The sequence below is a fragment of the Microtus oregoni genome, unplaced genomic scaffold (assembly GCF_018167655.1).
Source record: "Microtus oregoni isolate MIOR12 unplaced genomic scaffold, Mior012 000005F_ref0000423, whole genome shotgun sequence".
NCBI lineage: Eukaryota > Metazoa > Chordata > Mammalia > Rodentia > Cricetidae > Microtus > Microtus oregoni.
The window spans coordinates 34,105,426-34,132,779 of NW_024543064.1; the positions used below are offsets into that span (position 1 = coordinate 34,105,426).

Here is a 27,354-nt window from a genome sequence, read left to right on the forward strand (position 1 = left end):
TGTGTCCACACATGGAGCTCAGAAGACAACTTTCAGGACTGTGTTTTCTAGGGAGCAACCACACCAGCAGGTGCATTCAGCACAGAGCCATCTCAGCACCCTCTGCCCCCCTCACTGCTGCTGTTGTTTTAACCTAATCACATTTCACTCATTTATTCTGCGTGTGCGGTGTGAGCATGTGCACACCTGTGGAAGCTTGGGGCGTTCAGTCTCCCTAAATATGGGTTCAGGAGAGCAAACTCAGGTCACCAGGCTTGGCAAGGCCTGGATAGAATGACAGCTAGGCACTATCACACACACACACACACACACCACACTCCCGTAAATGTGAAAGAATGCTTGCCTATCATGCACAAATCCTGGGGTTGATATGTCTTCATATAATCTACTGACAAAAATCAGGTATGGTGGCTCATGCTAATCCCAGCATTTAGGCAGCTGAGACTGCAGTTCAACACCATAAGCATTTTGTTGTTGTTGTTGTTTGGTTTGTTCGTTTATCGAGACAAGTTTTGCACAGTCCAGGCTGGCCCTAAACCTGCAGGTAATTGAGGTTGGCTTTGAAATGATTCTCTTGTCTTCATACCCAGAGTTAGGATTATTGGCATGAACTATCATGCCCTAAGTCCCCCGTATTCTTTTCAGTTTTATTTTTTATTTTATTTTGAGACAGGGTTTCTTTGTGTAGCCCTGGCTGTCCTGGGACTCACTCTGTAGACCAGGCCAGCCCCGAACTCCCGAACTCAGAGATGTGCCAGCCGCTGCATGCTGAGTGCTGGGATTAAAGATGTGTGCCACCACAGCCAGGTACTCTCCCCATCCCACCTCCCTCCCCGTGTTCTAAATAGAAAATTTGTCTCAAGGACCGAAACTATTTGTCTTGTTCTTTTTTTTTTTTTTTTTTCCCGAGACGGGGTTTCACTGTAGCTTTTGGAGCCTGTCCTGTAACTAGCTCTTGCAGACCAGGCTGGCCTCTAACTCACAGAGATCCACCTGCCTCTGAGTGCTGGGATTAAAGGCGTGCGCCACCAGCGCCCGGACTTGTCTTTTTCTTTTCCCTACTTTTGCCTGGCACCATGTCTGGCAGATACTCAAAACTATGTTAAACTGGTGTCTTCAAAATATTTTAGAGATTTCAAAGAGAAAGCAAGCATCAAGTATCTGATGTCTTTATTATTTTATTTTATTTATTTTTTTGGTTTTTCGAGACAGGGTTTCTCTGTGACTTTGGAGCCTGTCCTGGAACTAGCTCTGTAGACTAGGCTGGTCTTGAACTCACAGAGATCCGCCTGCCTCTGCCTCCCGAGTGCTGGGATTAAAGGCGTACACCACCATCGCCCAGCTATCTGACGTCTTTAAGGTGATCGAACTACTTACTAAAGAAGCCAGGATTTGAACCGTGTCTACAGAACCACAGGGCCCTTATTGAAACATTTTTCGTAAATTTCCCAGAGGTACATAAAAGCAGAGAGTTAAGTTGGGAAAGCAACACGGGTTTGGAAATATTCCCATATATCGTAGCGCTAGAGAGACCGCCCACGCGCCGGAAGTCGTGAGGCCAGGACTACATATCCCAAACGCTCTTCGGTGCTTCCGCTTTGGTGACGTCGTAAGGACGCTAGCGCGCGGGATTTAAACTGCAGCGGTTTAGGCGGCGTTATTACTGAGCTGTATTAGCACAGTGATAGTTTACAAACTTCTTGCATTTGTTTTACCTGCTGCTGTTCTCAAGTCCATGGAGTCGCTTCACTCCCGATTGTTTCCTGGTCTTTCCATCAAGATTCAACGGAGTAATGGTGAGGGCAGGGTCCTGAGGCCAAGGGGACGCAAGAGCGGTGATAATGCCAAGATGGTTACCCAGCCCCCAAACGACAAGCTTTGGAGCACTATTTTCCCCATCCCACAATGAGGGGTTCGATGTCCCTGCACTGGCTGTCGGTGTCCCCTACATTGCCCTCCCTGGTTGTGGGTCCTTTGCCAGCTTTCTGGGTGTGGGCGGAGCACCTCTGCTGTGCGCCTGGGTTACACGCGCCTCGGTTAGAGCCGGTGGCTGTACTTCTGCGGCATCTTTCTCTGAAACTGCTCGGCTTCCTGGCCTCCAGACGGTGCTGTGTATGGTGCGGTTGCAGTATGTTAGGCGCAGGGATTCAAAGTTAACGAGCAAGATCCCTGCTCTTAAGGAACTGGTAAGACAATCTTACGTTTGTATTAAGCGATGACTACAGGTCGAATAATGTGTCATTTGTGCGATAGCCAGACAACGACTGAGTTAGGGAAACCCGGGAGGTCAGCTCTTATTAACCGATGCGGTCAGGAGCAGCTCCTCTAAGGACTTTAGTGACTTCCTTGCTCAAATGAACCTTCATTCTATTGCAGAGTCTGAATCGGAGATGAATACTTACCCTATGTAGCTAGGGTGTCAAGCCTGTTCCCTATCCACCTAACTGTGGGATGGTCAAAGGGTGAATCCCCACCAGGATTATTAGTGTTTGTATTGAGTTTTAAAAGGGGTGGAAACCGATTTTCCCTTCCTGGGTAAATTCTACGTTGGAAGTCTCTGTAGGATCCTAAAAGCTAAGTGGAGTATAAAAGTTAAGTTCTCAGCAGGCAGATGGTTAACCTCAGATCTTTTCATACACAGGCTTAATTCACAGTGCCAATATAAGCACAGTGAACTTGGAGAAATCCTGTGTTTCTGTGGAATGGACAGAAGGAGGTAACACAAAGGGCAAAGAGGTGAGTTCTATGAGAATGTTTATATGGCGTTTACCTGTGAGAGCCCGGTTTCTGACGTTGTGCTGTCCTCTTTGGACACGCTTGACCTTCATTTAGTCAGGTGTTCCAAATTGAAGCAATTAGCTTCTGGTGTGTCCATGGAGAGCAAATTGCGGTGAATCCTAAGATTTTGCTTGTTTACCTAAACTGGGTTATGAGTGCATGCTACTGCTTCAGTTTGGGTAACATTAGTAACCCAGGAAAGGAAACGAAGGTGTGTTTTCCAAATGCCAAGTCATAAAGCCCCTGGTGACAGAAGACACAGGTGAACAGTGTAAGATACACTCCAGGTGGGGTTTGGAAGGGATGTGAAGGCTACTGGCATGTATCAGTACTAAGGTCTGAGTTGTAAAGCTGGCTGGCCATAGGCAGAATAGACAGAACAGACTCAGGATGCTTTGGTAGCAGCCAAAAGACTGAAAAGAGACTGGAGAGTCTTCATCTCTGGCAACCACGGTGTTTAGATTTAGTGGGGAACCATGCAATATTGAGAAAAGTAGAAGAAGGCATGGTGCTGTGAAAAGTCATTGGTCTATGACTATAAAAGCCCAGATTTCTAGTCTGTCTCTGCCTCTGCTTTGTATACACAAAGTATTCCTAGTCACGTCACTGCTCTTAGAAATTCCATTTGCTGCCGGGCAGTGGTGGCGCACGCCTTTAATCCCAGCACTCAGGAGGCAGAGGCAGGCGGATCTCTGTGAGTTTGAGGCCAGCCTGGTCTACAGAGTGACTTCCAGAAGAAGCTCCAAAGCTACACAGAGAAATCCTGTCTCAAAAAAAGGAAAAAAGAAATTCCAGTTGCTAACCTATAAAATGAAGGTGACAATGACAGTGTCTGCCTCAGAATATTGGGAGGATTTAGCCACAAAGCTCTTCTGAACTGATTCCAGAGGGACAGACCATGCGTTGAGGGTTGGGAATGTGGGTGAATAAGATGCTATCTCTAACGGAATTTCATAGGGTAACACAGGAAGGCCTGGTGTGGTGGTGCGTACCTTTTCTCAGTGCTCAGAAGGCAGGGGCAGGCAGATATGTTTCGGCTTGAGGCTAGCCTGCTTCACATAGTGAGTTCTAGGCTAGCCAGGTCTACATAGTGAGAGCCTGTCAAAACAATATATCCACACACACACACACACACAAGTCTTTTTCCTTTAAAGAATACTTGTGCCTTGCAGTGGTGTTGCAAACCTTTAATCCCAGCACTTGGGAAGCAGAGATCTCTGTGAGTTCCAGGTCAGCCTGATATGTACAGTGAATTCCAGGACAGTTTGAGCTGCATAGTGAGACCAAAAAAATTGTGTGTGTGTGTGTGTGTGTGTGTAGGGAGGAAGCGCCTGAGTGTCATGGTGCACATGTGTCCCGTGTGAGGATTTCAGGACAACCGCGGGGAGCTGTTTCTGCCCTTCCGCTTTATTGAAATAGGGTCTTTTCTTTCCACTGACATAGTCCTCCATGCTTGGTAGCTTGGGAGCCTCTGGGTGAGTCTCCTGTCTTCATCTTCCATCTTGATTTAGGAATGCTGGAATTATAGATCTTCTGCCTGCCCACACAGAGTCTGTGGCCAACCTGTATTAAATAGTGAGACCCTTTATCAAAGAGAGAAAGAGGGGCAACGGTAGCACCCACCTTTAATTTCAGTACTCAGAGGCAGAGGTAGGTGGATCTGAGGTTGAGGAACAGCCAGGTCTACAAAGCAAGTTCCAGGACACTCTGTCTAGAGAGAGAGAACTAGTATGTGTGAGATCTGTATAAGTGGGGAGGAGATGAAGAACGGCTTCATCAAAGGCCTCACATGTTACTGTATTACTCCACTGAGCCACTTCTCCGTCTCTAAAGCCTCTTTTAAGATCTTACTCCAATCAAATAGAGTAAGATCCACACTCCCCGCTCTACTCATGCCCGTGCCTTTCTGTTTTCACACTCCTGTTCTTTGTCCTAGGATGCTCGGTGTGACTATATGTAAGAGACTTGGGATGTATTGAGTCTGGGCTCTTGTGTTTATGCTCTGTGTAGTTTGAGGCTTGAGCACAAGGTAGGAGCGTGGCAATCAATGCAAGGAGTGTCCTCAGGACAGTGGTTAGTGCAGTCCTTGCCAGCTTTTGCAAACAGCGATGCTGTCCTCATCTGACCAATGTGGCTTGATTTCTACCCCTTGGTGTGAATGACTTTTCTTTCCCATTAGAATAGGAATTCACAGAAAGGTGCGATATTGAGTTTCTCTTTAGTTACCATCTCTTGCATGCCCTGGCTTACTCGTTCCTGACACGTTTGAGTAAGGCTGTTAATAAATACAGTCTGGACTGGAGGTGTAGCTAAATGATAGAGTACTTGCTTTGTCTGTTAAGCGTAGGTGCCAGCTCCAGCACTGTAAAAAATAAACAAGTAGATGCGGGTTGTGGCTTTAGGTGGTAAAGCTTTCACCCTGGGGTGTTAGCTTTGTTTGTTTCAAAATATAAAGCAGGTGAGATCCATTTAGTGTCCTGTATGCATGTGTGGTGCTGAAGAGTGGAAACAGGGCCTCACACATGCAAAGAAACTTTCCTTTCCCTCTGAGCCACCTCCCACAGCTGGATTTGCTGCTCCAAACCTGAGTTGTGCTGGTGAAGCTGTTCCTAAAGAGTTACAGGACTCTGGTGATGTAAACCCAGAATTGTGACCTCATTGTGGGTGTGAGCAGGAACTAGGAAAGGCATCAACAGGAAGGTGTGACCGGGAAGAAGTTTCTGGGCCCAGTAGAAAATGTAGGTAGACTTAGCGTTAGGTAGCAGCTTTCAGGAACCTACTCCTGCTTTAAGATCCCGAGGGGCCCTCCATTTTGACTATCACCAGCCGGTCAGAACACGTTTCCTCCTTCGTGTCAGCCAGCAGGAAGTGCTCAGGGGGCTGTGACCAGCAGGACATCAGTGTCCAGCAGATCAGTAGGACAGCCAAGTGGCACAGGTCTGCTGTGGACTTCTGTGTGCCTGCCTGTCTGCTTTCCTCGCCACCTCCTCAGCACTCACAGTCTCCCATTGGCTTGGAATCTGGAAAACCCGTTCCATCTAGATGGTAAACCATTACTAAGGAATAACTATTTTGTAGTGCTCAGTGCTTAATGGAACGTAAGGTTGGTAAAGCCCGAGTCGTGGCTGGCTTGATTACAGCCGTTCATTTAGGTCAAGGACTGTCGCTTCACTGAAACTCTCTTGTCCTTGCAGATTGATATTGATGATGTGGTTGCAATAAACCCAGAACTCTTCCAGATTCTTCCCTTATACCCGAAGGACAATCTGCCACTGCAGGAAAATGTAACAGTCCCGGTAAGTGCCTGCCATCTGACCACAGCTGCTGTCTGTCCCTGAGAAGTCACTTGTTCCCTTTACGCTGATTCTGTCCGGGACTGCCTGGGCTCTTATCACAGTCCAGACGCTCACAAGAGGACCCCGCGGACTGGTAAGAGCCGTACGTTGTGGCAATTTGTTCTGTTTTTCAGAAGCAAAAACGCAGATCAGTCAACTCCAAAATTCCAGCTCCAAAAGAAGGTAAGTGGCGGATTGTCATGGTGTTTTTGCTGTGGGTGAGGGTCCTAGGGCCAAAGTATACTCCTTGCCCTAATGGAGATGTGACTTCTGTATAAGCTGGGTTCTCCTTTTTCAGCCATCTTTCTCTGGGAGGAAGAAGCCAGCCTACACCTAACCTCTAACCTCTGAGAGAACTGTACATTTCAGACATTTGTTCTCTGGCCTAAACACTTGTTCTATGGAGTCTGATGTGGGGGAGAGTGAGAATCAGTTCCTGTTCAGCCTGCTTCCTTCCCTCAGAACCCGAGCCTTAAAAGCGGCCGTGAGGAAAGCACAGGTGCAGTTTTGGGTTCTGCGGACAAGCAGTGGAGCTGAAGATACGGCTGTGATCCTCACAGGAAACTAAAGCAGGAGCATGGAAAATTCTAGCTGCCTCGGGCTATGTAAAGAAACCACTGCTGGACGATGGTGGCGCACGCCTTTATTCCCAGCACTCGGGAGGCAGAGGCAGAGGCAGATTTTTCTCTGTGAATTTGAGGCCAGCCTGGTCTACAAAGTGAGTTCCAGGACAGCCAGGGCTATTACACAGAGAAACCCTGTGAAAACCTTGAAAATAAAACAAAATTTAAAAAAAAAGAAAAAGAAACCATCCTCCCACCCAAAACAAAGCAGCTGAGGGTGGTGGTGTACACCTTTAATCCTAGCTCTTGAGGCAGGAGGATCTCTGAGTTTGAGATCAACCTAATCTGCATAGCAAGTTCCAGGACAGCCAGAGCTACAGAGAGAGACGTGATCTTCTGTATCGCTCCAGTTTTAGTGTATGTGCTGCCGGAGCGAGCACAAGGGACATTGTCTCAAAAAAAAATACATTAATAATAATAAAAAATTAAAAGTAAAGGAGCTGGTGGGATAGTTTATCAGCTCAAAGCACATCACACAAACCTCACAGCTTGAGTTCCATCTTTAAAAGTAGAAGGAGAAGCTGTTATCTCCATGTGTGTGACATGATATACAGGTCCCATAAACACGTGTGCACAGCCTGCAAGAAAGTGCATGTCATCAAGGGCTATGGACACTTTCCTGGTGGTTGGTTTTGTTTGATTTTAGTGTATACGCGCGTACCCTTGCGAGTCAGTTCTCTCCTTCACCATGGTTACCTGATGAGCTATTGTGCTGTTTTATTTTCGTTGCTTTAGATTCATATTATTTTTTAAAAATTCTGTGTTTGTGAGGCTGTGCTACACATAAGTGCAGGAGCCCAAGGAGGCCAGAGGCACCGGATCCTTCTATATTTGGAGTTAGAAGCCATTGTGAGCCGCCACCAGATGTGGGTGCTGAGACCCAGCCAGTCCTGTGGAGGAGCAGGACTGCTGAGTCATCTCCTCTCTCCAGTCCTGGTGATGTGGTTTTTTTTTTTTTTTTTTTTTAAGATTTATTGTGAGGGGCTGGAGAGATGGCTCAGAGGTTAAGAGCATTGCCTGCTCTTCCAAAGGTCCTGAGTTCAATTCCCAGCAACCACATGGTGGCTCACAACCATCTGTAATTAGACCTGGTGCCCTCTTCTGGCCTGCAGGCATACATGCAAAACAGAATATTGTATACATAATAAATAAATATTTAAAAAAAAAAAGATTTATTGTGGTATACTGCCTGCATGTATGCCCGCACACCAGAAGAGGGCACCAGGTCTAATTACAGAAGGTTGTGAGCCACCATGTGGGAGCTGGGAATTGAACTCAGGACCTCTGGAAGAGCAGCAGCCAGTGTTCTTAACCTCTGAGCCATCTCTCCAGCCCTGGTTTTGTTTTTTGAGAAAGGGTTTCTATGGAGACTCACTATAGTGCTCAGGCTGGCCTCAAACCCGTGGCCATCTTGTTTCATTAGTTTTCTAAGTGCTTGGATTACAGATTAGAGCTACCAACCCGGGCTCTATTTGACTTTGTTGCTTTGCTGAGGATTGGACCGAAGCCGTCTAAATGCTCTACAGCTCAGCTATTCTCCCAGCCCCGGAGCTCCTTTAGGTGTGTATGTGAGTCAAAAGTAGGAACAGAGGTTGGGGAGATGGCTCACTGGGTAAACTGTTTGCCATGCAAGCGTGAAGGCTTTACTTCAGGTGTCTCACCACACATGTAAAAACCAGACATGATGACATGTGTCTGTAACACCCTCGTGCAGGTGAGGCAGAGACAAGACCTCCAGGGCTGGCTTGCCAGCCAGTCCAAGCGAAAACGGTGAGCTCCAGGTCCAGAGAGACTCTGTCTCAGAAATGAATGAGCTCCAGGTCCAGACAGATTCTGTCTCAGAAATGAATGAGCTCCAGGTCCAGAGAGACTCTGTCTCAGAAATGAATGAGCTCCAGGTCCAGAGAGACTCTGTCTCAGAAATGAATGAGCTCCAGGTCCAGAGAGACTCTGTCTCAGAAATGAATGAGCTCCAGGTCCAGAGAGACTCTGTCTCAGAAATGAATGAGCTCCAGGTCCAGAGAGACTCTGTCTCAGAAATGAATGAGCTCCAGGTCCAGAGAGACTCTGTCTCAGAAATGAATGAGCTCCAGGTCCAGAGAGACTCTGTCTCAGAAATGAATGAGCTCCAGGTCCAGAGAGACTCTGTCTCAGAAATGAAGGTGGAAGGTGGTAGAGGAAGAAAATCAGCGTCCCTCTGGCCTCTAAGCATAGCCTAGTGCGTGCCCTCTGCATAGTCTTGAACACACTTCTGTATGCCACATACACACACAAGTGCGGAGGAAGAAAAGATTACAGAATTTCCAGTCACTCACCAACAAAATTATGGGGTTTGAAGGAAGGGATTGAGACTGTAGCCCAGGCTGCCCTCCAGTTTACAGACATACCGTCTTATCCTTCTCAAAAGTGTTAGAACTGTGGCATGAGCCTTCTATTTAACTTGCTTGGAAAAAATGTTTAAAATATTTATTTATTTATTTATTTATTTATTTTTGGTTTTTTTAAGGCATGGTTTTCTCTGTGTAGCCCTGGCTGTCCTGGAACTCGCTCTGTAGACCAGGCTGGCCTCAAACTCTGAGATCTGCCTGCCTCTGCCTCCATAGTGCTGGGATTAAAGGTGTGCGCTACTGTGGCCCAATTTTGGTTGTTTCTGCTGTTGTTGCTGTTAGTTTGCTTGCTTTTTTTTGTGTGTGTATTTTATTTTTGAGACAGTCTCACTGTGGCCCTGACTGGTCTAGAAAATGCTATGTCTATCAGGCTGCTCTTAGGCTTTCAGGGGTCTGTGTGCCTCCCTAGTGCTGGGTTGAAGGCTTGACTAGTTGTTTCTCTGTTTTCCTACAGCTACAACTTAACTGTGTCTCAGTTAACTGTTGTTGAGATCCTCTGGGCTCTGGGGCCGTGGTTAGTCCTATTCTGCTAAGTATCTAGAGCAGTGAGGAGAGCCTGGACCTTGTCCTGACTGCCTGGGTGTCTGAGAAGTGCTCTAGCACTTATTAGTTGAGCATTGGGCAAGTTATTTAATGTCCTTGAGCCTTAACACTTTCTTCCAGGAGAGGGGCATATGATATTTGCTATGTAATGCTTTTTTTTCCTTTGTTTTTGTTTTGTTTTTTAATTTAAATTTATTTTACGTGCATGGGTGTGAAGGTGTCAGATTGCCTGGCACTGGAGTTACAGACAGCTGTGGGTGCTGAGGATTGAAGCCAGCTCCTCTGGAAGAACACCCAGTGCTCTTAACTGCTGAGCCATCTCTCCAGCACCTTTCCTTTGTTTTAAATCTGCCTCAGCCTCCTGAGTGCTGGAATTACATGCATGTACTACCATGGCCCGTCCTTATTTTGTTGCTGTTATTGTGATAGTCTAGGGAAGGAACCTAGGCCCTGCGCATGGTGAGCAGACTCTCCACTCAGCAGCATCCTCCAGGCACTCCCTTATGTTTGCAGGTGTGGGAAGATAGTAGGGGGTAGGGACCACTGCTGTTAAGAGTGCTCACTCTTCTCCAGAGGACTGGAGTTTATTTCCCAGCTCCTGTGCCTGGCAGCTCACAACCGCCTATAACTCAGCTCTAGGGGATCTGATGTCCTCTTCTGGCTTCCTGGAGCATCTGCACACGTTTGTGGTTACACAGACATATACACATATACATACAGTAAAAGTGAATCTTTGTTTTGTTTTGTTTTTTTGAGACAGGGTTTCTCTGTATGGCCGTTGCTGTCCTGGAACTTGCTCTGTAAACCAGGATGGCCTTGAACTCACAAAGAGGTTTGGGAATAGTGGTGCTTGATCTTCATGCTCTTTCCTGGACTCTCTTGTCCAGGTGTCTAGGTTCTAGCCTGCCTTGTGCACTCTCCTGCTGCTTTAGCTTACCCCATTGTGCAGCACTGATTGGTCACCCTGGTCTTAGGTCTTCGAAGCCGTTCTACTCGCCGCATGTCCACTGTCCCAGATGTTCGGATTGCCACTCAGGAAAATGAAATGGAGGTGGAGCTGCCTGTGACTACAAACTCTCGCAAGCAGTTTTCAGTTGCCAGTGAGTAATCTGTGTGTTCTCCCTGTATAAGGCCTAAAGCAGCTCCTTATGCCTTATGTGTGCCGTGCTTTCCCAGGGTTCTTAAAGTAGACTGTGTAGCTCTGGAACTTACTCTATTATAGACCAGTCTGGGCTTGACCTCAGAGATCCCGCTGCCTCTACCTCCCAAGTGCTGAGATTAAAGCTATGCACTACCATGCTGTTCTGTTTGTTGCTTTGAAACAGGGTCTCTTCTCGTTCTACCCTACAGTAGCCTGGAACTCACTATGCACCCTAGCCTGGCCTTGAACTTGTAGAAATCATTCTCTCTTAGTCTCCCAAGAGCTGGGATTACAGGTGGGAGCTACCATATTCAGTTTAAAATTATTTTTAAATTATACTTTTTTACTTACTTTAAGGGTGTTTGGTTGGTTGGTTTTTTGAGACAGGGTTTTTCTGTAGCTTTGGAGTCTGTTCTGGAAATCAGTCTGTAGACTATAGACTAGGCTGGACTCGACCTCACAGAAATCCGCCTGCCTCTGCCTCCCGAGTGCTGGGATAAAGGCTCACACCGCCACCACCTGGCTATTTTAAGTTTTTTTTTTGATCCTAGGTGCGATCCCTGGCTGGAAAGGGTGGTTGGATTTGGAATGAGGCAAGAGGAAAAGTCCATGTTGTCCATGATCTGTTCAAATGCAAGTTAGGACAGCTGCTCTGTGCTTCCTGCATCCCCAGTGACTCTTGTTCTCCTACAGCTGGCCTCCCTCGGCCCTCCTGCCCTGCAGTGACAGAATTACCGTTGTTGATGGTCAGCGAGGAGGCCGAAGAGCAAGTCCACCCCACCCGAAGCACGTCTACTGCAATCCCTGGGAATTCAGGTTAGACATGCCGAGCTGTGTGCTCTTCTGTTGTAGCACAGGATAGGCAGTTAACACCGGACCTGCCTGGGCACCTGAGTTCAAACCCTTTTTTACCTTGAAGGAAGGTAGGTTTCCCCATGGTTATGGACAGTCTTCCCCAATACACACAAGTTTGCAGAAGCCGTTTGCTGTGGGTGAGATGTCCTCGCAGCCAGGTTCATGAGAACAGCCCAGAGTGCTTGTGAAAATGAAGTAGCATATCTTACCTTTTCTGTTTTGTTTTACTTTTTTGAGACGGGGTTTCTCAGTGTGACAATCCTGGATGTCCTGGAACTTGCTCTGTAGACCAGACTAGCCTCAAACTTTTTTTAAGATTTATTTTTATGTGTATGAGTTTTATCTGCAGGTGTGTCTGTGCACCATGTGAAGGTCAGAAGAGGGCAATAGATCCCTTATAACTAGTCTTACAGATAGTTGTAAGCCACCATGTGGGTGCCGGGAAACAAACCTTGGTGTTCTGCAAGAGCGAATGCTATAACCACTGAGCCATCCTAACCTTGTCTTATTTTGATTCTAGAGAAAATAGCTGCAGAAGCATAGAACATAAGTCAAAGCCAGAGTGGTGTGGCTGTTGCTGTGACCTCACATTAGCCCAGTTAGTACTTCATGGACTTGTCCATCCAAGAGTCAGACAAAAAGGCTGGAGAAGGGGGAGGGGTGTTAGTGAGGTGGCTCAGCATGTAAAAGATGCTTGTCACCAAGTCTGATGACCCGAGCTCCGTTTCCACATGGCAGAAGGGGAGAACTGACTTCCAGTGCATGGCATGGCACGGACATACACACAAACATTAATTTATAAACAAATAGAAGGCTAGGCATGATGACACACACTTTGATCCCAGCTCTAGAGAAGCAGAGCAGGGCAGATCTCTGAATTTGAGGCCAGCCTGGTCTTTCTACAGAGTGAGTTCTGGGACAACCAGGGCCACAAAGAGAAACTCTATCTAGAAAAAAACCCAACCAACAAAAACAAAATAAATAAAAACAAATGGAGTCCACAGAAGGAAGACTAGCACTCAGTGGAGTAGCCAAGTATTACAGCCCAGAGCAGGTGAGTCAAGAGTGACTTCCTTTCTCCCTTAGTTCGGAGGAAATCATGTATTGTGAAGGAAATGGAAAAGATGAAGAACAAGCGGGAAGAGAAGAGGGCCCAGAACTCGGAAATAAGAATAAAGCGAGCTCAGGTGACTCTTGGGAGATGTGGGCACCCTGACAGATAAGCAGTCAACATGTAGCTGGCCCTAGCGTTTCTAAGGCTCCTATTCTCGTATCCTTGAGGCTTATCAGAACTCAGAAAATAAATGCATAATTCAAAAATTATCTGAAGATGTTTAGATGAGCCATACTTAATGTTGATTGGCCAGTAGGGAAGTCCATCATGTGCTCACAAGGTCCAGCACTGTTGCTGGGCATACCTGCTTGCGTTCCCTCCATCCCCTGTAACCAGTGTAACAGGGCAGACGCAGTGTAGGTGGAGTCTTCTTAGTTGGGTAATTGCTCTGAGGAAAGCAACTCCTGTCTCTGGTGCATGCCCAGGCTCCCCTGCTAATCCTGCACCCCAGGACCTCATGCCTGGCTTCTCCGAGTAGAGCCAGGGTTGAGGCCCTCCTCAGCTGTGAAGCTGTTGCCGCCTGGTGTCTTGGGTCTAAGAGCAGCTCGCATGTTAACAGTCTGCCTTTGTTCTTGCCTCCAGGAATATGACAGCAGCATTCCAAACTGGGAATTTGCCCGGATGATTAAAGAATTCCGGGTTACTATGGAGTGTCACCCACTCACTGTGACTGATCCTGTGAGTATACCAGAAAGTCTTCCACCTCCCTACCTGAGCAGGACAGGGAGGACGCTGAAGGACAAGGAAAAGGCATGTGTGATCCTCACTCACTCTTGAGTGCTGTCTGGAGAGTTTTCTCTTTTTTTCCCACTCCCGTTCCTTCTGTGCATGTGTGTGTGCAGTTCCATCTCCTCCCACCTCCCCATCTGTGTGTCTGTATATGTGTGTTTCTGGGGATTGAATCCAGGACTACTGTATATCTGAGCACACAGGCCCATTGAGATATATCCCTTGTGGGGTCCTCCAACACGTTTTTGTGTTTTAATTTTTTTGTTTGCTTACTTGTTTTGGTTCTGGTTTTTTGGGACAGGGTTTCTCTGTAGCCCTGGAGCCTGTCCTGGAACTAGCTCTTGTAGACCAGACTGGCCTAGAATTCATAGAGATCCACCTGCCTCTTCTTCCTGAGTGCTGGGATTAAATGCGTGTGCCACTACCGCCTGGCTCCTGTTTTGCTTTGTTTTTTAAGACGGTGTCTCAGGGTTGGAAGATGGCTCAGTAGTTAAGAGTACTTGTTCTTCCAAAGTACCTGGGTTTAGTTTCCAGCACACACATGGCGGCTCACAGCCAGCTGTAATTCCTTCCCCTTGGCTCCCATGTGATGCACAGACAGACATGCAGTCGCAATAGCCCTGCACTTTTAAAAAGGTCTCACTCACACTATGTAGACCAGACTGGCCTGGAACTTGCTGTGTAGACTAAGTTGGCTTTAAACTGCCTGCCTCTGCCTCCCAAGTACCAGGATTTACAAGTACATGCCACTACATCCACTTAAACGTTTTTCTTTTAAATTCTGTTTGTTTAAACCATGAGGAGGATACTTGAGCACATTCCTATATGGAAGTTGGAGGATAGCTTCCAGGAGTCAGTTCTCTCTACCATGTGGGTCCTAGGGATTGAACACCAGCCATCAGGTTGGTGTAGGGAATCTATCTGTACCTGCTGAGACAGCTCACTGGCTTGTCTTTTCTTTTTTTCTTTTTTTCCCTTCCACCCTTGAGACAGTCTCAATGTATGCCGGGGTTACAGGTATATGCTGTGAAACTTGGTCTTTTTTAAAAACAAAAACCATTCTGTGCGTGCATGCATGTCATGGCACACATGCAGAGACCAGAGGGCAGCTTACTGGAGTTGAATCTCTCCTATCATGTTGGTTCTAGGGATGGATCTCAGATCATCAGGCTTGACAGAAGCGCCTTTACCCACTGAGCCATCCAGTCAGCTAGTTGTTTTGTTTGTTTTGTTTTTTCAAGACAGGGTTTCTCGGTGTAGTCCAGGCTGTCCTGGAACACACTTTATAGACCAGACTGGCCTTGAACTCCCAGAGATCCAGAGATCCGCTCCCCTTGCCTCTGTCTTCTCTTCAGAGTTCTAGGATTAAAGGTGTGTTCCATCACTGCCCAGGGTCAGCTAGTTTGTTCTTTTCATTAGTCAAGGCTCAGCTGAGACTCCCTGCTGCAGGCTGGCCAGATTGCTAAGAACCAGTAGACTGTGAAGGTAGCGGAGTAAGAACCAGGAATTTAGAACAGCTTTCTTGTTCCCTAGAGTGGTTAACAGGGAGACTGAGGTCCGAGCATCAGATCTCATCCTCTCTTGCTAGGGCCCAGAGAGGGGTTAAGGGTGGTTTTTGGTACTGTCTGACCTTCCTTGTCTCCTCATCCTCCTGCAGATCGAAGAGCACAGGATCTGCGTCTGTGTTAGGAAGCGCCCGCTGAATAAACAAGGTGAGCTGTTTAGTTAGAGGCATCGGACTGACTGAGAAGAAAAGCCTGTGTTAGGAGCAGCCCCTGAAATATTCTCCTTCTGCAGAACTGGCCAAGAAAGAAATCGATGTGATTTCTGTTCCCAGCAAGTGTTTCCTCTTTGTGCATGAACCAAAATTAAAAGTGGACTTGACAAAGTATCTGGAGAACCAGGCGTTCTGCTTCGACTATGCCTTTGATGAAACAGCTTCTAATGAAGTTGTCTACAGGTTAGTCCCTTTAGTGTCTTTTCTTCCTCGTGTCCACTTTCTCCCCCATCACTTTCTCTTTGTGACATCAGACACTGAGCTCCTCCCCTCCTCCCTGGCCTGTCGTGTTTTATTTGTGTTGACTAAGGTTTCTCTCCTGCCTGGTTCCCATAGTCGTTAAATCCCAAAGGAATCACACAGAGGTCTACATTAATTATAAACTGATTGGCCTAGTATCTCAGGCTTCTTATTAACTCTTATATTAGCCCATAAATCTTGTCTATTTTAGCCACGTGGCTTGGTACCTTTTTCGGGGAGGCAGTCACATCTTGCTTGCTCTGTGTCTGGGTGATGACTGCAGACTGAAACTTCCCTCTTCCCAGAATTCTTGTTGCCCCGCCTCTACTTTCTTCCTGGTCACCCAGCCTATACTTCCTGACTGGCTATTGGTCAACCAGCGTTTATTTAAAATCCAAGTGACAGGGTAGAGGCCATTGTCCCACAGCATTATTGGACCAGCTCTCTGATCCAGGGGCTCTGGCCATGTCACCAGAATGCTGTAGCAGCCCAGTCTTGCTGACTCGCGAGTGAACTATTACCCACTGTACTCAGGTCCATGGGTGGGTGTAGGGGAATGTCATACAGTAGTGGTACTGGAATATCCTGACTGTCAGGAAGCCAGGATATACTTAGAGCTGCAATAGGACAGCTAGGAGGCCGGAGCTACAATGGGACAGCTTCAGCCCTGGAGGAAAGGGGTCCTGACTATGTGGGAGCTAGGATACCTGAAGCTGGGGTGCAGTGGGGGATGGTCTCCCCACAGGATATAGAGATCCTGCTCTTCTCCTGGAGAGCCGCTACAGCTGAGTTCTGCTCTGTTCTCTTACTGGAGCGTTCTAGTAGAGCTCTCTGCTGCTTCTCTGGCCCAAAATGTTTCTTCTGCTAAAGGGAAGACCCTTGCAGAAATCTAGCAATCTCCTCCTGCTCCAGCGAAGGTCTTGCTGAGGCCCCCTAGCAGGCACCTCAGGGGACGTCATAGCCAGGTTCTTCTCTGCACCGGCTAATGAATCGTCACCAAGACTCTTCTGAGAAAGAGATTTTTTTGGGGGGAAGGAGGAGTCCAGGAGAGTGGCTGCCTCTGCCACTTAGTGACAGCTCTTAACTGAACCGGTGGAGAGGTTTATATAGGGCTTCTCAGGGAGCGAAGTCTTCCCAGGGAGAAGGGGATTGGTTATTTTCCCCCTGCTTAGGGATTGGTCAGTTTAGCTGGTCAGGGGCAGAGCTGGCTCTGCCTTCACGGCCAAACTGTGTTTCTTTCCCTGGTTCTTTTTAGCTTTTTGACTCTAATCTTAGGACCAGAGCGTATTTCTTTCACTGGCTCTGATTCAAGGGACAAAGTGTGTTTCTTTAACACTAGCTTCAGAGCCAGGGCACGTGTCTTTAGTTCTGAGTTCAGCGATAAAGATGTTTCTCTCCCTGGCCCAGGTCCCAAATACAGGTTGTGTTTCTTTCTCAGACTCTGGGTTCAGAGCCTGGGTGTTCAGTGATTGGTCGGTTTCCTGCTCCAATTGTCTTTCCCCTACAGTAGCTACCAGGGGTTCTTCTAGTTGTTGGGGCAGAATCTTATTCTGTAGCCCAGGCTAGCTTAGATGTGTCTGTGTTACTCAGATGACATGACAGTCCTGCCTCAGCCTTCCAAGGGCTGAGATTACACCTTCCAGTGGCTTACACAGTTACCTCATGACCTAAAGGAGTTTAGCAGACTCAGGTGACGTCAGATCTTCTCTGTCCAGTATCCCACTCAGCATTTAATTTTGTTGTTGTTGTTGTTATACATGTTTTCAAGACAGGGTTTCTCTACGTAGCACTGGAACTTGCTCTGTAGACCAGGCTGGTCTAGAACTCATAGAGATCCACTTTCATCTGCCTCCCAAGTGCTGGGATTAAAGGTGTGCACCCCCACTGGTGGTGGCAGTGGTATGTGTTTGCGCATGTGCACACGTGTGTGGTTATGCCGTGGCGTGTATGTGGAAGTCAGAACAACTCTGAGAAGTCAGTTTTCTCCCTCCACCATGAGTGCAGAAAGCACTTTTATCAGCTCAGCCATCTCTCCAGCCTTAAAGGATTTGGGTTTGTCATTTTCTTGTTAAAGAGGTTTGGTGGTCCATTCCTATACTTCTGCCCCAGGGGAAGCTGAGGCAGAATGGTCTTAAATTTAAGACTAGACAGTGCTTTATAGAATTTCATCTTGGTTGCTTATGCCTATAATGCCAGCATGTGAGACTGAGCCAGGAGGGTCTCTGGATTTAAGGCCAGTCTAGGCTGTATTTTGAGACCCTAACTATGACAAAGACCCTATGTAGTTCACAAATGCAATATTTTAGGTCTGTATTTCCTCTGCCCTTTGTGATAGACCCTGTGGTTATATCTGGGGGATCAGAGGAGTGACTGTTTGCCTTAAAGTCAGGGACATCAGCTTGTTCCTGGCAGGTCAGTTGAATCCTGCCTGCACCCCTTTCATTTAGCTAGGGATTCAGATTGGTTAATGGGATGGATCAGGGTGGACCACTGAGGTCTGAGACAGATGCCATACTTAAGGAATTAAGGATTTGAAGCTCTGTAGTAGGCCCATGTTCTAGGGAGCACATTTTTGGAACAGAATATAGTTCCCTTCATGTTCTGTGAACTCAACCACAGAGAGACAATATTTCCAAAAGGGGGAACAGGAGGAGTGGGCTGCTTGTCATTCCAGCCGCCCAGCTATCTTACACCCAAAATAACCACACAGAAACTGTATTCATTTAAACACTGCCTGGCCCATTAGTTCTAATCTCTTATTGGCTAATTCTTACATCTTAATTTAACCCATTTCTATTAATCTGTGTATCACCACGAGGTTATGGCTTACCAGGAAAGATTCAGCATGTCTGATTCTGGCAGCTCCATGGTGGTTCTCTGATTCTGCTTTCTTCCTCCCAGCATTCAGTTCTGTCTTCTCCGCCTACTTAAGTTCTGCCCTATCAGGCCAAGCAGTTTCTTTATTGATTAACCAATGAAAGCAATACATAAACAGAAGGACCTCATACACCAGGCCTGGTGAGATGTCTCACCAAATTTGATGACTTGAATTGGATCTCAGCACAGGTATGGTGCAAGGGGAAAACTGATTCCTACAGGTGTTCTCTAACCTCTACATGATTGCCATACCATGCCCCCACCCCAGCCACACGCACACAAAAATGTTATTTAAAAGTAAAAATAGCCAGGTGGTGGTGGCGCATGTCTTTAATCCCAGCACTCTGGAAGCAGAGGCAGGTGGATCTCCGAGTTTGAGGTCAGCCTGGTCTACAAGAGCTATTTCCAGGACAGCCACAGCTGTTACACAGAGAAACCCTGTCTCAAAAAACCAAAAAAAAAAAAGGTTAAAAAGTATAAAAATATCTATACCCAATACATTCGGGCTTACTTTTTCCTAAATAGTACAGTGTGAGAACTATATTATGTTTACATTTTTTTCTCTGGGTAGCCCTGGCTGTTGCTCTGGAACTCATTCTGTAGACCAGGCTGGCTTTAAACTCACAGCGATCCAACTGCCTCTGCGCTGCCACCACCTTTTGTGTTTACATTTTATTAGGATACAAATAATCTAGAATATATAAAATTATATGCAAGTAACATGCAGGCATTATGCCATTTAGTATGAAGGACTTGACTGAGGGTCGATGCAATAGTAAAGTGTTGGCCTCGCATGTGCTAGACCCTGGGTTCTGCCCCACCACAAAAAAAGTCAGTGACTTAAACATCAGCTTTGTGCTGAGTATCAGTGGGTGCTTCCATCAATCCCTCTTAGATATTAAGGAATAGCTACACAAATGCCCTCTCTCTGCTCCATCCTTTCTCTAGGTTCACAGCAAGGCCACTGGTACAGACGATTTTTGAAGGGGGAAAAGCAACCTGCTTTGCCTATGGGCAAACCGGCAGTGGGAAGACTCACGTGAGTATTTGAGTCCGGCAGAGAAAGCCTTGTGTAGTAGAGCAGTCGGTTCTTGAGGAGTGGTCCAGATGCCCGTCACTAGCCACTTGCCCTGCCGGGTGAAGAGAGGAGTTCTAACAGGTCCTATCTCCTGGCTCTGGCGTGACCCATGGTGGTGGTAGAGCCAGCTGTGTTCTGCTGTGCTGTGGTCATGTGCTGCTGTTTTCTTCTGCAGACAATGGGTGGAGACTTGTCTGGTAAATCTCAGAATGCAACCAAAGGGATCTACGCAATGGCTTGTGAGTAAACTGTTCTCCACATAGGGACTGGGCGTGGAAAGCTGTTTACTTACACAGGCTCTTCCTCCCAGCCCGGGATGTCTTCCTTCTGAAGAGTCAGCCTCGCTACCGGAACTTGGGTCTGGAAGTTTATGTGACGTTCTTCGAGATCTACAATGGGAAGGTAAACTGACTGAAACCTCAAAGACGGCTAGAAGTGGTTGAAGGCAGACATATTGTTAACTGTAGCCTTGGGCCTACTCTGCCGGGCATATGGACCTTTTCTCTGAAGGCGAGGTGGCAGCCAAGCGAGGTGGAAGGTCCGCCCTGTGTGTGAGCTGTTCACCCGTGACCCCAGCTTCTTCCTCCTGTGTATTCTCATGTCCACCCCCTCCATCCTCTCTTTCTCTCCCTCTCATCTTCTATTCTCTGCACTTTTGTAGAGCAAGACCTCAATAATAAAAATAGCTAATGTCATTAATGGGATATTATGTGCTAAGCACTAGCTAGTCTTTTTTTTCCCTCAAGAGAGGTTTCTCTATGTAGCCCTGGCTATTTTGGAACTCACTTTGTAGACCAGACTGGCGTTGAACTCAGTCCACCTGCCTCTGCCTCCCCAGTGCTGGGATTAAAGGTGTGTGCTACCACCACCTGGCTGCTGTTCTAGTCTTTTCGTCTTGACTTTACAGGCTGGGAACAGTCTAGAGTAACTTGCTCAGGGTGGCACAGCTAGTTAAGTGACATTGATGTGAACCAGGAAAGAGGGGTCTGTTACCTGTCGGCATATGCCCTGCCTTTCCTGCTCCTGGCCCTGTTCAGGCTGGGGCAGGCTGTGTAGGAAGGAGTCAGCCAGGGTACCCGGCACCTATGGCCCTATGCTTATGCCCTCTGCCTGGCACAGGTGTTTGATCTGCTCAACAAGAAGGCCAAGTTACGTGTCCTGGAAGACAGCAAGCAGCAGGTGCAGGTGGTGGGACTGCAGGAATACCTGGTCAACTGTGCTGATGATGTCATCAAGATGATCAACATGGGCAGCGCCTGCAGGTCAGAGCTGTGGCGAGGGAAGGGAACCATTGTAATACCTAGTTCAGGTAATGAGGCCTCAGATCCACACACAGGCATGAGAGTGGGAGGAAGCCATTTCTTTTTCCCTGTAGTTCTCACCCCAGCAGGGTATGTGAGGGCCACTCACTACCTTAAGTGAGGCAGATCATCCCAGGAACAAAGAGCAACTTAAATCTAACAAAGGTAGGCTTGCCTGGGATCTGGGATCCTAGTTTCATCTTGTGGAAGAAGTTAGCAGTCCTGGAGACCAAGGTGCCCCTATGCAAATGTAGGGGAGTGCTGGCATGGGGCAGAGGCTGCTGGGTAGTTGCAGGGCTCAGTTTTACCTCACATGCTGGGCAAGAGCTTCCTGTCTGCTCCATCTGCAGTAAGGGCCCTCGCGTTTGGTCAAGTGGTTTACAACGAGACCCTTTCCTTGTAGCAGACCCAGCTCCTCCTTACCTTCATGAGCACCACCAGGTCTGGCAAATGCCCAAGCACAAAGAACCCAGTAATGATTTGGCTGCCTGAAAAATATTAGGTCAAGGGGGCTGGAGAGATGGCTCAGTGGTTAAGAGCATTGCCTGCTCTTCCAAAGGTCCTGAGTTCAATTCCCGGCAACCACATGGTGGCTCACAACCATCTGTAGTGAGGTCTGGTGCCCTCTTCTGACCTGCAGGCATACACACAGACAGAATATTGTATGCATAATAAATAAATATTAAAAAAAAATATTAGGTCAAGAGCTGCTGTCTTGGCCGGCAAACTAGGTTAGAGACAGGAAGACACAGGGCTTCTTAGGATCCTGATCCGTGTCCCTGCTTTACTGTAGATTTTACTGCTCTGCCCTGGGATGGTTAAACACTGGGGTTCCCTTGGGGTAGTGGTCCCTGAAGTTTGTAACCTTTCTTTGCCTTTCCCCTCCTTTTAACAGGACTTCTGGACAGACGTTTGCCAACTCCAACTCCTCCCGCTCCCATGCCTGCTTCCAGATTCTTCTTCGAGCCAAAGGGAGGCTACATGGCAAATTCTCTTTGGTGGATCTGGCAGGGAATGAACGAGGAGCCGACACTGCCAGCGCTGACCGGCAGACTCGCATGGAGGGTGCAGAGATTAACAAGTCTCTTCTAGCTCTGAAGGTAGAAGGCATTTGCTGGTGGTGGCCTGGAATGGAGAGAGTAGGCTACGTGAGCAGTGGAAAGAGGCTTCAGTTGTTTGTACTGCCCCACAGGAGTGCATCAGGGCACTGGGACAGAACAAGGCTCACACCCCGTTCCGCGAGAGCAAGCTGACACAGGTGCTGAGGGACTCCTTCATTGGGGAGAACTCGCGGACCTGCATGGTGAGTCAGATGACTGCGGGTGGGAAGTAGATCCAGAGCTGCTTCCCAGGGCGACATCGACCTGATTCTGGGCAGAGAGCTTAGTACCTCTCTCTGCCCGTGTTCTCAGGCTCCTGACTAGACTTCCACAGCCTGCAGCCTCCACCTTTCCTATAGACAAGGAGGAAAGAATCCATTCCGTAGGTGCTGAGGGCAGTCATTGCTCCTTTATCTGGTAAAAAGGGCTCTGGAATTCAGGAAGTGAACCTTAGTAGATGCAGGAGAAGTAAGTCCTCCCCTTTCCCACAGCTTCCCTCAGGCTCCTCGACTCTGCCTTCCCTGCCTTATCTCCAGGTGCTGCTAAGTGAGGTCCGCACTATCACCCTCCCTCTGCCCTAGGGGCAGGGCCTTGCCCTGAAGGATAGGTTTCTCTGTCTAAGCTCTATTGGTATTGGTTAGTGCTGCTGCTCCCTCGTCCCCCTCTGACAGTGCAGAGGATTGAACCCAGAGTTCTTACCTTCTCTTGCCAAGTATTTTACCCCAGTCCTTAAACCCTTCTCTCTGAGGCATCACCTCATGGACTGAGTGATCTGAGCAGGGGCCACCAAGCTTCAAGATGTGTCTCTGATAGACAGGATAAAGGAGCAGGGAACCTGGTCAGGCTTGCTGGCCCACCTGTAGTCACTCTCACTATGCAGCCTAAAGCTGGAGAGTCATTCAAAACCAGCCCAGGCAACATGAAGACCCATGCAGGGAACCTTTAGTTCTGTTTGGTTTTAAGATACGTGGTTTTGCTAGATAGCCTAGGCTAGCCTCAATTTCACAATGATCCTGAGTACGAGGATTATAGGTATCAATACCACACCCAGTTTGGGGGGCCTCTTTTTTCTCTTTCTTCTTTCTTTCTTTCGATAGGGTCTTTCTATGTAATCCTGTATATCCTAGAATTCACTCTGTAGACCAGGCTGGCCTCAAACTCAGAGATCCACCTGCCTCTGCCTCCCAAGTGCTGGGATTAAAGGCATGGACCATCACACCCAACAGCTCTTTTAGATTTTTAAATTTATGTGTATGGATAGTTTGCTTGCATATATGTATGCGCACCAAAGGTGTGTCTGGTGCCTCAGGTCCAGAAGAAGGTGGATTGCAGTTAGCCATGGTTGTGAGCAGCCATGTGTGTGCTGGAAATTGAACTTAGGTCCTCTGCAAGAACAAGTGTACTTAACCACTGAGCCAGCTCTCCAGTCCTTTTCTTTTTTTTCCTAGACAGTGTCTTACTATGTAGCTCCAGCTAGCCTGAAACTCACTACATAGACCAGGCTAGCTTCAAACTCACAGAAATCTGCCTGCTTCTACCTCCCTCATACTGGTATTAAAGGCATATGCCATTGTACCCAGCGTTTTTTTTTTATTTTTTGAGTTTGCTTATTATGTAAATGTGTGCACATGGACATATGTCATGGTAGTCATGTGGAGGTCAGAGAACAATTTGTAGGAGTCTATTCTCCTCCTGTGTATATTTAGGTTGTTAGTTTTAGCAGCTAAAGTGGTTTCCATGCCCACGTGGGAACGGTTGCCTAGCAGAGCACATGCACTTATGAGTCCTACTGTCCTTTGTCAGTCTCATCTTCTGGCAGCCCTCCTGGTAGCCTCTAAAGAGCAGATTTTCTAGTGTGCTCACTTTTTGGTCCCCACCTCTGACCACTTGTTCCCTCTTTTTCAGATCGCCATGATCTCACCAGGCATCAGCTCTTGTGAATACACTTTAAACACGCTGAGATATGCAGACAGGTATGAGGCCTGGGTCCAAGTGGGATGGAGAAGGGAATGGTGGTGATGAGGTGGAAGGGAAGTGGTCGGAGCACTCCAGCGACACTGAATTTCCTCCCTAAACAGGAACTCTTCCCCTTCAGTCAGTAAAACAGTGAGGGTCTTTCCATGTCAGCCTCGGGTTTATGCCTCCTCTCCTGAGCTGAAGACTAGGTGCTACTTACCCCTTATTATCTGAGTCGTGGTGCACTTCTGTAGTGAGTGCCCAGGGATTGCTGGTGAATTCAAAACCCTCTTAATTCCTCAGAGTCAAGGAACTGAGCCCCCACAGTGGGCCCAGTGGAGAGCAGCCGATTCAGATGGAGACGGAAGAGATGGAAGCCAGCTCTAACGGGACCACGGAGGCAGTCAATGTAAGGTGGGAGGGCGGGATGAAACGTGCCTTTGAAATGAACTCTGGGCCACAGCCTTTACACTGCTGTCTCCCCTTTCTGCCTTCAGTTCTTCAAGGAAGAGGAGGAACTGTCTTCCCAGATGTCCAGCTTTAATGAAGCCATGACTCAGATCAGGGAGCTGGAAGAGAGGGCCATGGAGGAGCTCAGGGAGATCATACAGGTACAAACTGGTCCCAGCCAGGGAGGGATTGGCAGGCCACTCTTGCACAGCCCACAGAGCTCAACTCTATTCTGGGAACATCATCTGGGCTTTGTTCCTGTTTTGTCTTTGGGTTGGGACAATGCAGCTATGAACATCTGGCTCTGCTCGCCTGGAACACTCCTGTGTCCTGTGCTGCTGACTAGGGATGCAGGGGACATCACATTTATTAAGTGACTGTTCATGGACCTACCACACCTCACTCTTGTAGGTGTGAGCTCGTTCCCTGTTGAAAGGCGTGTAGTCTCACTGAGCCTCAGTTTCCTTGTCTCTGTAGTAGTATTGCCTTTGAGGGTGAAGTGGTGGCTTCTGCAGCTGCCCCTCAGAGCCAGCGTCAGCTGAGCCCGAGGAAGTGGAGGTGCTACTTCAGCTGTGCGCCTGCTATGGAGAGGGTGGGGAGCATCTCTTTCAGTAGCAGGCTGGAAGCAGAAAGAACGAACTTGTGCCACTTAGGAGACTGCTGTACAGACATGTCCTCCCTAGCTGCTGTGTCTGGGGCACATCAGAGTTGGCTGTGCACAGAGGGATATAGGTAAAGGCACAGTCAGTGGGCCCTGGTGCTAAAGGGTCTTCCATCTGGCTCATACCAAAGACTCAGCTTTCATTAGGATGCAGTGAAGCCTTCGAAGGGACTTCAGTAAAGTGGCAATGTGGGCAGAGCACAGGTTTGGCGTTTGGTTTGGTTTTTAATGTGGTTGAGTGTTTTTGCCTGCATATGTGTGCCATTTTCATGCCGAATACCCAAGGAGGTCAGAAGGTTTTAGAGCCTCTAAAACTGGTTATGAGCTGCCATGTGTATCCCGGAAACTGACCTCTAGAAGAACAAGTTCTCTTAACCACCAAGCCATCTCTCTAGCTCCTGGTTTTGTTTTTTGAGACAGAATAATAAATACATAACCTTGAGCTCTCAATTCTCTTTTGTCAGCTTCCCAAGTACTGGGATTTTAAGTGTGTGCCACTGCCCAGCTCCTGTCAGGAAAGGAAGAAAAGGAGGGGACCAAAGAGCCAGGTGTGGCGGCTTGAATCTGTGATCCCAGTATTGAGTTAGAGGCTAGCCTGGGTTACAAAGTAAGCACCTATTCTCAAACATAGGGCCAGTGGGCTCAGTGGTTGTTTTCCTGGAGTACTTGTGAGGCTCGTCAGCTGGGTACCTCCTGCTACTGCTCAGGAGTCCATAGGCCGCTCTTAGACACACAGAGAGTTCCAGGTCAGGCTGGTCTATGTGAAGCCCGGTTACAAAGGAGGGGAGGGAGGGAGTAAGTTGTCATTCCAGTTCCTGACTCTTTAGAACAGGATCAGCCATGCAGTGGTGGCGCAGCCTTTAATCCCAGCACTAGGGAAGCAGAGGCAGGCGGATCTCTGTGAGTTCAAGGCCAGCCTGGTCTACAGAGCTAGATCCAGGACAGCCAGGGCTACAAAGAGAAAAATGTCAGGATCAGTGATGTCATTTATTTGACATAGGGACAGCTTTGGGATAGGAAGAATCTGACTAAACTCAGGCTAAGGATTTCTTCTGTTTTGAACCAGGGTCTCTTGAAACCCAGGCAGTCCTTGAGCTCCTGAATCTTTTCTTCTTTTTTCCTTAACATATGTTTGTTGTTTGGGGGTGGGTATGGTGCATGTGTGGAGTTGTAAGGTCAACTTATAGGACTCTGTTCTCTCCTGCACATGGGTCCTGGCCCTGGTAACTGAACTGGGGCTGTCTCTAACCCTACCTCCTGAACTCTTGATCTCCTACCTCTGAGTGCAGAGATTATGGGCACACACCACCCCACTGTGCTCAGGCTGAGCCCTTCCTGGCTAAGAGTATGGCCTCCTGCGGATGCGACTGTATTGCAGATGGCTGAGCCCTGAGGATGATTTGCTGGAGTGTTTGGTGAGTTTGAGCTGACTAGGTTCTCCTGTCGTTGCAGCAAGGACCAAGCTGGCTTGAGCTCTCAGAGATGACCGATGAGCCAGACTATGACCTGGAGACCTTTGTGAACAAAGCAGAATCTGCCCTGGCGCAGCAGACCAAGCACTTCTCAGCCCTGCGAGGTGGGTGTCGCCGCCGTACAGGTGCAGCAGTGCTGGCCTGTGGCTCCCAGCAGTACAGGCGATGGCAGTGGGGAAAGTGCTTCCAAGACAGTAACTCTGTGCCCTCTCCTTCCTTCCAGAAGTCATCAAGTCCCTGCGCCTGGCCATGCAGCTGGAAGAGCAGGCTAGCAAACAAATAAACAGCAAGAAATGGCACCAGTGATGACCACAAATAAAGATCTGTTTGCTCTCACAGCAGCCTCTTCCCCTCCCAGCAAACTGGGGACCTTCTAACTTTGGTTAGGAACTAAGTTGGATGGGTTGTGGTAAACACCGGGTAAGGGGCCTTAGGCCCAGGAAAGCTAGAGGAGGGATGCTCTTCTCCTCCTCAGTTTGGAGCGGGAGGAAGGAGCTTTTCATGACTGTTCTTCCTGTCTTCCTCCCTGTTGGGCTGGTTTCCCTGGTGCAGCGTCCTGGCCTCCTGAACTGCTGCTGATGGAGATCCTGCGAGGCCCAGGCTTCGGGAGAGAAATCTGTCCTTGTCCAGCTTCCGCTGCCTCTGACCCAAGCACTCTCATGTTTTATTATTTCAGAAAAAAATGTTTTGAGACCTCTTTGTTTTGGTTTTTTAATCTAAGAAAATCTCTATTTCCTGTTTTGTGTATTTTTATGTTGTACTTAATAATAATAAAAACGTCAGACTCTGATTGTCAGAGACTGCAGTCTCTGGAGCCTTTAGGACCAAGGACACTGCTACCACCTTGGGCTCTGAGTCTCTTTTCTTCCTAGGAAACCAAGTCCACAGTTTCAGCAAGAGGCTGAAGTTCCAGCCCTTGGTTTGCATTGCACTCTCT

The 27,354-nt window shown here is 47.9% G+C and overlaps 1 protein-coding gene across 2 annotated transcripts; it reads left to right on the plus strand.

The window, feature by feature from the left end:
- Nucleotides 1-1,632: 1,632 nt before the first annotated feature.
- On the plus strand, nt 1,633-27,217 carry Kif2c (kinesin family member 2C). 2 transcript variants are annotated; one of them, XM_041651910.1, is made up of 21 exons: nt 1,633-1,796; nt 2,642-2,736; nt 5,973-6,074; nt 6,248-6,296; nt 10,641-10,766; nt 11,501-11,623; nt 12,749-12,849; nt 13,359-13,454; nt 15,163-15,217; nt 15,303-15,465; nt 19,348-19,438; nt 19,653-19,716; nt 19,788-19,879; nt 20,597-20,739; nt 21,674-21,878; nt 21,971-22,081; nt 23,784-23,851; nt 24,138-24,243; nt 24,332-24,445; nt 26,398-26,521; nt 26,641-27,217. In XM_041651910.1, exons 1-21 carry the CDS (start codon nt 1,736-1,738, stop codon nt 26,721-26,723), a joined length of 2,172 nt encoding a protein of 723 aa, XP_041507844.1. In that variant the 5' UTR covers nt 1,633-1,735; the 3' UTR covers nt 26,724-27,217. The 2 variants fall into 2 exon arrangements, with proteins under 2 accessions (XP_041507844.1, XP_041507845.1); XM_041651911.1 differs by lacking the exons at nt 1,633-1,796; nt 2,642-2,736 and adding an exon at nt 5,516-5,823.
- The last annotated feature ends 137 nt before the right edge of the window (nt 27,218-27,354 follow it).

Coding starts and splice junctions, on each gene's coding strand:
- Kif2c (XM_041651910.1), top strand. CDS start 1,736: ATGGAGTCGCTTCACTCCCGATTGTTTCCTGGTCTTTCCATCAAGATT. Junction 15,218..15,302: donor GCGCCCGCTGAATAAACAAG/GTGAGCTGTTTA, acceptor CTCCTTCTGCAG/AACTGGCCAAGAAAGAAATC. Junction 24,244..24,331: donor GGACCACGGAGGCAGTCAAT/GTAAGGTGGGAG, acceptor TTCTGCCTTCAG/TTCTTCAAGGAAGAGGAGGA.